This window comes from Silurus meridionalis, chromosome 3, assembly GCF_014805685.1.
Source record: "Silurus meridionalis isolate SWU-2019-XX chromosome 3, ASM1480568v1, whole genome shotgun sequence".
Taxonomy (NCBI): domain Eukaryota; kingdom Metazoa; phylum Chordata; class Actinopteri; order Siluriformes; family Siluridae; genus Silurus; species Silurus meridionalis.
The window spans coordinates 15470457-15480401 of NC_060886.1; the positions used below are offsets into that span (position 1 = coordinate 15470457).

The following is a 9945-nucleotide window of genomic DNA, read 5'->3' on the forward strand; positions in this document are numbered from 1 at the left end:
CATTTTGTAATCATCCACTTTAGTTGTCTTGGGTGATCTTCCAGGCCTTTAGTTTTTGTTGACTATGGCATTTCCTCCTTTCAAGAATATCCTTTCAAGATGGCCTCCTTTAATGTATAAACATCACGCTTGAGTCCAGTATTAAGAGTTCTCATTACTGGAATTAACTGGCTAGGAAATTGCTTATCATTAAATTTTCTGATTACTTTTGAGATTGTAAAAATGAAAGTTCAATGTGAAAGTGCAAATTAAATAAATACATACATACAAACATACATACATACATAATATATATATATATATATATATATATATATATATATATATATATATATATATATATATATATATATATAAATATAATATGTTAATGATTCTCTGAGTTGCTTCCGGTTAGAATTTGTTTATTTATTCACTTGTGAACAGGATCACTACAGTAACTGGAAACATCTTGACAGTTGCTGGATTGCTTCTGAGAAAGCAGGCCTACTTGCAAGCAAGTTTATTATCAGTTAAATATCAATTACTCCTCAACTAGCAAGCAACAAAATTCACAGGCTTCACAATTGCCAATTCCACCCTTCCTTTTGTATGTCTCTTTGCCTCACTGGCCAGTTCAGGGTCGAATGAAGAATGTAAGGTGGATGATGTAAAGTCTAAAGGAAACATTGTTAACACTGCAGAATTCAATAAACCTGCAATGCATGTACTTAAGTGATAACAATCATTGATAAAGAAAAATTCCATGTCAGAGAAAGGAAACAGCGGCTGGTGTGGTTTGTTTGACAAACATGTTTTTGCAAATAAAAAAAAAAAGATAATAAAAGATAAAAGGCTTGGTTCCTTTGAACACACAAACTCCAGAGATTTTGTAATGATGACCTAATTGAGAAATTAACCAATTGTGAACTGGTCAAAAATAAAATTCCAGCAGAGAGAATATTATTTAAAAAGTCCCACCAATTGTCAATTTAATCTTCAGGACATGTTTTATATTGGGAAATATTTTCTTTCATAATATTTGATAATAATGTTTGGTATAAATTTGATGAGTTCTGCTTCTCTCTGAAGTAAAGTTTCATTAGTGCGCAGATAATGAAATATAATGACAATATTTTTTGGCATAATAGAAATCTGTTTAATGAAATAACACCAATTTCGTGTTTGAGTTAGAAGTGAATGCCACTGATGTCTTTTTTTTTTATTTGCTTGAATGGCAAAAAAAACATGTATGTTCAATGTTCATAGTTTGAGTTTTTAGTTTAAGTTTTCCAGATATAGCTGGTACAAAAGCGCTAGAGGGACTTAGTCTTGTGTTTTTTAAATATATAATCAAAAAATTATAACACAATTTCTTTTTTTTTTAAACAGCCACAATAAGTTATATGCCAATAACACATAAACAACATTGTGATAGAGATTGCTTTACATTATACTTATTCTGCCATCAGTGAGACCCTGTGTTATAATGCTTTACTCAGCCTTAATAGATTCACTGGTGGAGAATTGATGAAAATCATATTTGAACCCTTATCTAACAAACTACAATCACTGCCAATCAGTGTTAGGGGCATGACAAATGTCAATTAACTCCTTTAAATGCAGTGCACTGACCACCTTCTCCTGATGCTGGACTTTATGTCCACTTTCATGATCATTTCAGTGATTCTCTCTTTCTCTCTTTCTGCCAACTATATCAATAAATTGCCCAACATCAGAAGGCACTGAAGAACAACTAAAAAATGATATGCATCTCCTGCTGCTCCCATGGCAGCCATGTTGACTTTTCTGCAGAGTTTCTTTGATCCTGCTATGCTTTGATTCACTTTTCACTCGCCCTTTTAGCTAAACATATCATTGGAATTTTACTCTTTGTCCTGACAGGCCTTGTCTTTCTTCGACACAAACACTTTTTCCCAGAGGAGGATCATATAACATAGCTGGTGTGGAATTGAGCATTTCTTCAAGAGTTCTCCTGGTTCTTTGAGTATGCCTTTCCTTTTCACTCTCTGTCTTGCCCTTTCCTGACTGGGTGAAGCATTTCACCTCTAAAAACTGCATTTCAAGGTCATGTTGATAGAACAAATGTATTGAAACTAAAAATAGCTCATGATGGTAGTAGTCATTTACAAATTAGTAATTTATAAGGAATGTAAAGGTATTGAATAGCAGACATGAGATCTTAGTCAACTATTCATTAGTCCCTTTGAGACCTAGGACACAAACTTGTTCATTATTAGGTTTAGCTACCTTTATGTTATAGATTAAATATTTCACAATCAGTCAATGAGTACACTGTTAATGGATTTAATTTAGCTTTAGAAATAAATCAATAGCTTAATTAGTTAATGATTAGCTTGAGTAAGGATGTGGCTTAATAGTTAAGACTCTGGACTATTGATTGTAGGGGGGAATTTCGACTCTCAACACAAGCAACCAGTCGGTCTTCTGATCCAAACAATTAAACATCAACTTCTTAATATTAATCACACTGAATAAATCAAACAGAAAATATGTGTGCAAGATAAATGTAAATTCTATCAGATCTACTTATCAGCTTTTGTGCTTACTGGAATATCTAGCAGGCATCAAGGCATCAATACATTACCATGATTACGAACATTTTTAAAAACTGTTGCTGTGTTTATGTAATAAAACACAACAATACAAATAAAATAAAGCATGTTAAAATGTCCTACATTTGTTATATTAGATCAGTTTGGATTGTTGCAGTGTTTGTCACAAAATCGGGTAAATATTTGAGCAGAAATGGGTCATATTAATTTAGGAATCTTGTATTGTAGATAAGAAAAAACACACATGTATAATTATTGTAACATGCATAAACACATTGGCTTGAATCTTTGGAAAAACTTGTAGATATTATGGTGATCAGTGGCAAATAAAAGATTAACACAGTTAATGTTTAAAGGAAGGAAATGTACCATTTCAGGGAAAAAATAAGGTCATTTTGAATTTGACTGCTACAACACATTTCATAAAATGTGGGACAGAGTCATATTTACCACGTTTTATGTTAACTTGTTTATCATGTTCTCCACTGCTTTTACTACAGTCTGCATATGTCTTGGAGGACGCCAGTTGATGGAGTTTTGGGATGGGAGAGGAATGTTGTCCAATTCATGTTTGATTGGAATGTTTTCAAATGGTGAAAGGTCTGGATTGCAAGAAGGGCAGTTCAGCACCCGGACACTTTTATTACCCTAATAATAATAACCATGTTTCTTTTTAAATAACACTTACTTTTCCAGCCTTTTTTTGTCCCTGTGCCATCTTTTTTAGAATGACCTTATTTTTCTTTCAAATTGTACATTTATTCGGTTTAAACATTTGATAAGTTTGTATATGTTCATACTATACCAGTAATTGTTATAACATTTTTTTAGCATTATGTGAAAAAAAGCTGTATTAATTAATTCAATTATAATTTTTTTGACAGCGAGAGCTGACACATTTCATAAACCAACATCCTACTAACCACATGGTGTATGACTAATTTGAGCAAAGCACCATCATGTGGTAACACAGACATTTCATTCCATATGGCTGTAATGACTCATGGCCACAGAACAATCCTGCTATATTTCTCAGTATTGTACATTGAAAATTTTTTTACTACATTAAGTTTTTTTTGGTAACACAACACAGGAAACAGGTTAAACAGTATAGGAGTTAACTGAACCTTGCTGTTGCTTAAACCCATGTGCCAGCTTGTACTAGGATAAACAAACATTTTAGTGAAAGGTTTAGTAATTGAAAACCTTAAACCTTGCTGTGGGACGGGGGAGAGGTGCACAGTAATGGTTTCCAGCTCCAGATCTGGAACTGCTTAGGTGTAGTTGACGAGCCTCGATTAGCATGATGTACCATTGCACAGACACACTGCAGCACTAAAAAGAGAAACCATCCTTTCTGGTTTTGGAGAAAAAAGATTTTTTCCAGTGAAACTCAGTATCTTTCTTCTAGTGAATCAAAAAAACTCAGGCAGGATTCTTTTGTTTTCTAAAAGCCCCAGCCCCATTAAAATATTCTTGAGATGCTAAACTGATAAAGAATGGAATAATTATATTATTAAATGAAACTAAGAAAATGACACTTATGACACATACCTAGATTCCTCTTCTTTTTTTTTTTTTTTTTTTTTTTTAACCCCATGTGCATTTTCCATATCTTTGTTTCTAACCTAAGTGTTCAGCTGTAGTCATATCTTCAGTTTATTTCTGAGAACTTTTTTTTGAATATTCAAAAAGAATAATTACCTAAAGGACCCTTTTAAAAAAAAGTTACCTGTCTTAGATGCCTACATCACCCTCTTGTGGTGAACAGCTTTGATTTTTATATAATTGAGAAGCTGAACATATAAATGAAACATCTGCTCTGACAGCACATATTAGATTAAGTCACTGAGATAGATAATCATTGTTCTTGGAAATCAAGACTACAAACCAAGATGAGCAATCAGCATGTACAGTCAGAGATAATCAAGATAATAAAAATAATACAAAGGTGGTTTCCCATATAAAAGATGTAGCTTTAAACTTACTAAGCACATCATTTTAGCAAGGTTTTAACTAATTACTGTTGATCAAAAGGATTAAGAAGGTAGGTTATCTTTTATTTCTATTCTGTTTCAGAAAATAACAGTGTTCCAGTGATTGAGAGGTTTTAAATTTTTATTTTTTAATACAGACATTTTCATATTACATATCTAATAGTATTAAAGGGTATTTTATTTTATGACATGTTTAAATGTAATGTTGAAAAGGACCTTGATTGTTTTTCAACCTTAAATAAAAGGTTATGTTGAGGGTTCTTTAGATTGTTAGGAAATTACTTCTCTTTTTCTCAAGGCTAAAGAGTTATTTTATAATATAACATTCTTTTCTAGACTTAGAAATAAACCTTTTAGTAAAAATATTTTGACAAAAGCAATTGTTGCTTTTAATGAAGACAAGCATAATCTTCATAGCATCATGTACGCAATTTTATCTGCTCTCTGGACTATGATTAACGATGTATTATACAGGAAACTTGCAGATCTGTTTGTATGTGACCAGTTATTTACATGTTTATTAACTCTCATTCCTTTAAATCTTATTTATCTCAGGCCCAAATATAGTATTAGAATAGCTAAAAAAAAATGCTTTGTTATAAAATCTGCTGGAAGCTATAAGCTTTGTAAGCATGGAAATAGCAAACAACAACAGTCATATTAACTCTTCCATGGTGAGTAACAAAAAATATTTGTCTTAGACTAGATTATCTTGATACGGACACCTGAACCACTATATAAACCAGAGTAGCTGCTTACATTACGCTTTGCTGTCTGCCTGTGAAAAGAGTTTTTTTCATTACTAGCCAGTCATTTTTCAAGTACATAGAATAAGGTATGTGCCTCCTTCACTTATACTATAAATATGAACCTCTCAGGAGAAAAGAGTCAGAGTCAAGAAGCTTTTATTGTCATTTCAACCATATGTAGCTGACGCAGTACACAGTTAAATGATACAGAGTTAAAGACTAGTAAGTGTCCTCGCCACATAAAGTGCATCGTGTGCAACCTGGTGCAAACAGTGCAAGACTGGTTAACACATTACCAAAGATACCCCCATTCACATAAATGTTTCAAATGAAACAGAGAAATATTTTCTAAGAATTTAGGTTCTATATGTTCAGGAAACCCCCCATTAAAACCTGAGCTGTGTGTATTTACCACAGTGCTACATGGTAGCAGGAATTAATTATTTTTTTGTTACTTTGCTTACATATAAACAGGTTTTATATATATTTTTTAAATAACAGTAGACCGCCAGTCATGATAATCACCATTCAAGAAACTCATACAGGTTTTAGAAAGAAAGATTACACTGTTACAATAACCTTTGACATGGACTACAGCGAAAAAATATTTAAAATGTCAAGCCTCTATATACAAGGTCAGTACTCTCATTTGAATGTGTAGATTGCATTTCCGCAGACAGATCATGCTATAAGAAACTAAGGAGCAGTGAAAAGATTATCGCAGATAAGAAAGAGGAAGTAAGCGTGGTTAAGTGGTAAAAGACTATATATATTCTCACTGTGCTCCTTACTTCATAAGAGCGTGAGTGCACCCATTGATGAGGACCGGTGATGAAGTGCACTTGCTCTGTACTGCTAATCTTGTCTGTTGTGCTTTGGGCTCAATCCAGGGTCAGATGTTCTTCAGTGGGTAAGTGGCTTAAGGGTTGAATGGTGTCCTTTTTTTTTTTTTGGTTGTTTGTTTGGGATATCATTTTAAAAACTGTGTAAATAAAGTCCTCATATTATCCTCATAAAAATGACCTAAATGTGTGGTTACCATGATAAAAGAATATAAAGACATATATATTGGTGAAAATTAATATATTATTTAGAGAATAAATATTCATGATAAAATTAAAAGGACTATTATTATTATTATTATTATCATTAATATTATTATTATTATTATTATTATTAATGATAATAATAATAATACATTTACAATCTGTATAAATAGTTTATTTAATGTGATTAAGCTTTTATAATTAAACAAACTAATAACTTATATTCATAAGAATACTTTCTCACCTGGCAAAACTATGGGTTTAGATTGATATAGGATTTAAATCTCAAAAAGATGACATACCCACATAGAAATAGCATGCATTACCACAGAGACATGGTTCTAGCTCAGAGCCACACAGTAGTAAGTGCGTCATGGCAAGTATGCTGACACTGACTGGGGAGCCACATCAAAAGTTGCTTCAACATTACGTGACACCCACAGTAGCTCATAAATCCGGTGCAGGAAGTAAAAAAAAATTTTTTACTACAAAAAGATGAAATATGTAAAATTGTAAAATGTATGTTTTCTTTTCTCTTTTCATTTATTTAGACATGTTTAATTTGAAGGTCAGGAACAAATCACACAGCATAAATTTGTCCTGGGAGAGACCAGATGAAAAAAAAAACAAGCTGTGTTACAGGACCGATTTGCAGTACAGGAGCCAGTGTGACACTACCTGGAAGGTATTGGTTATTGCACATCCGAATATAGTGGGGAAAATCCTGTCATTATTAACCACAATGACTATTTTAGTTTATAACCCAATTGACTAAGTATTTAAGAATGTAAATCTTATATATAATAATAGACGCTTTGAGTTTTTCCTCATGATTTATCACATAATGGGTTTTGTGTAATATGAACACACCTGCTTGGTTTATGTTCTTTACAGAATCATACTGACATTCCAGGGTTCACGTTTGAGTTGCCTGCACTGGATATGAAAAAGAACTATGCTTTCAGATTAAGGATGAGGCTAGAATGTACCCAAAAGAACTGGGGACAATGGAGTCCCATAAAAAACTGGAGGAATGACACAGGTAACGGTGTCTCTACATTTTGGCAGTTGAGTCTTCTAGATCTGGACTCAATGGAATATATATATTAAATACATTTTCCATTACATGAAATGTTGCATCAATTTTTTGACCTTTTATGTTTTTATTCAAGCATCCTGCATGACAGACACCTCATCATTTACTGTAAAAGATTATCTGTTGATAACGATGCTGCCACTGGTGGGATTAATGCTTTTCTATGCAATAACACATGATCGGTGAGTGTCAGTGACTTTCTCAAAATCGTTATATAGAACTTCAGGGAGTAGCCTATAAGAACATGACTGTCATGGCTAATCTCTCTCCACAAAGGGTAAGAAGACGTGTCCTTCCTATAATTCCAGATCCAAAGCATACCCAAGGGAGAATTTTAAACATTGAACAGATTCAGGTAAGGTCATTTAAGCACAGTCAGCCTGGCCTAACAACATAACGTAACATAACAAAAATTGTTAAAATTGCTTTTCTCTTTCTCTTGAAAGTGGTGGAGCGACTTTGCACATACATGTGAAGATTGCAAGGTATCGGAAATAAAGATCTTTGACAGGGAGGAGGAGACGAATGAAATCACTCTTATCAAAAGTGATCTTGATGAACAACCCCCTCACACTTTTCCTACCCACATGATTCCTGGAAAGCCTGTCTTTGACCTTGTCACAAATAACACCATGTGCTGCATTTACTCTTCTGATACATCTGAGGACAACATTGTTGCACAGTGTTCAGCGATCAGACCAGGCTACATCATTATATAAATACTGACTTTGCTTATTTAAGCATGGATAAGGGATTGAATGAGTGAACAAATGTGTCTGAGCTACTATCTTAAATGTGTCTACTTATCAAATATTTTATATTTGATATGTTTAATATATATATATATATATATATATATATATATATATATATATATATATATATATATTCACTTAAACCTGCATATTTCATGCATGATCTAACAGGCTGCCATACATTTTTCTTCTGTCTAAACACTTTGATTCCTTGACAGTAAGCATTTGAAGAAAAACCCAAGCTAGTTCTCTTGTGCTTATGTGCAACATTAGAGCTGGACAAAAGAGGGCACTCTTACTATTCTGACGGTTTGGAGGACGGTTGAGGTGTATCAAAGGCAGTGAGGAACACACTCATCATCATCATCACAGCTCACACTAAAAGGAGGATATAGGTTAATTTGAATGCCGATTTGAAAGATTAATGTAGCTGCCTGCATAATAGATGTGTAGTTTTAGTGTGATGGCATCAAAAAGCCAGGGCAGGAAGGATCTGCTTCTGCACTGTGCTCCTTATTGCCATGACTGATGAGGAAGGAGAGCAGGAAAATAAACACAAGCAGGACAGGATATTCAAACACTCATTAAGAGACAGATTTGCAACAGCACACTGCATAGTGACTAAACCTTTCATGAAACAGGCATCTTGCCACATCAATAAGTAGCTTCCCTTTACACACAAACCTTAACTTAGCATGAGTGTAAAAGTGACCACTTTAACTTTCACGTCTTTAAGGTAGAGGAGGACTGAATGGATCATATTACTGAATACAATGAGCAGTCTTATGAAGACGTCTGCACAGAAGAGGAAATCTTTCTGAAGCGGTACATAGCAATAAGCTCATGTTTCTGATCAATAACATTATAAAGCTGCCTTGCTACTTTATCTCACTGCAAGTTGAATTTGATCATTGTTGCAAGACGTTTGGTTAAAACTGTAAGACGATGTATGAGCGCTGAATGAGAACACAATAACATATCACCTAGCATGAGTGCAAAAGAGTGTGTTTTAGCAGCAAGCTACAGCATTGGTGCTTAGCGCTTAGTATCTACATGCATGATGTGCTTCATAATCTTGTAATCCATTAAATTGGTTGTCATATATTTATCAAAGTTTGAATATTGTTTATCCTGACAAACTCGAGACTAACTCTAATTGAGCTTTTGAACTCCGCAAAACTACAGCGCTTCTAGAGAGAGAGAGAAAAAAAATCACTGTTTCATCTTTTTCTTCGAACCAACTGCTCCATGGTGTAAACTCTCTTTGATGCACAAACCTACAGCCTCAGGGTGGATGTGATTGAGCCGAGCTGAGCCGAAGAGGCTGTGCAGTGTTCCACTGTAAGCACCTGAGCACTAACCAAGGGGGGCATGCAAACTGTGACCATAAAATTCTTGTGAAAACAAAGAAATTATCTTGCAGTTAGGGAATTGCGCAGTGAACAAAGCAGCTGTGCACAAATGAGGCCGAAAGAAAAAGAAAGGGTTATTTATGATAGCCGTGAATAATCACAACTGCTGTCTGGCTCTTGCATCTATCTTGCTAGTTTTGTTTCAGCCTCTTCCAGCACTCAAAATAAATGCAAAAGCAAAGGCCTAGTTCTGATAAATAAATTACATCAGGTATCTGATAAGAATTTTTTTTTTGCTAGAGTCCTAAACTATTGGTTCCACCTCTGGCTGAAATTTCATGCTTTATACTAGTTTCATTATTATATAAATAATA

The 9945-nt window shown here is 33.8% G+C and overlaps 1 protein-coding gene across 1 annotated transcript; it reads left to right on the top strand.

The window, feature by feature from the left end:
• Window positions 1-6135: 6135 nt before the first annotated feature.
• LOC124383217 (cytokine receptor common subunit gamma) lies at window positions 6136-8240 on the top strand. The gene is made up of 6 exons (XM_046845677.1): window positions 6136-6232; window positions 6920-7053; window positions 7263-7410; window positions 7541-7646; window positions 7741-7819; window positions 7911-8240. The coding sequence occupies exons 1-6, from the start codon at window positions 6154-6156 to the stop codon at window positions 8181-8183; spliced, it is 819 nt and encodes a 272-aa protein (XP_046701633.1). The 5' UTR covers window positions 6136-6153; the 3' UTR covers window positions 8184-8240.
• The last annotated feature ends 1705 nt before the right edge of the window (window positions 8241-9945 follow it).

Coding starts and splice junctions, on each gene's coding strand:
- LOC124383217 (XM_046845677.1), top strand. CDS start 6,154: ATGAAGTGCACTTGCTCTGTACTGCTAATCTTGTCTGTTGTGCTTTGG. Junction 6,233..6,919: donor GGTCAGATGTTCTTCAGTGG/GTAAGTGGCTTA, acceptor TCATTTATTTAG/ACATGTTTAATTTGAAGGTC. Junction 7,054..7,262: donor AGTGTGACACTACCTGGAAG/GTATTGGTTATT, acceptor TGTTCTTTACAG/AATCATACTGACATTCCAGG.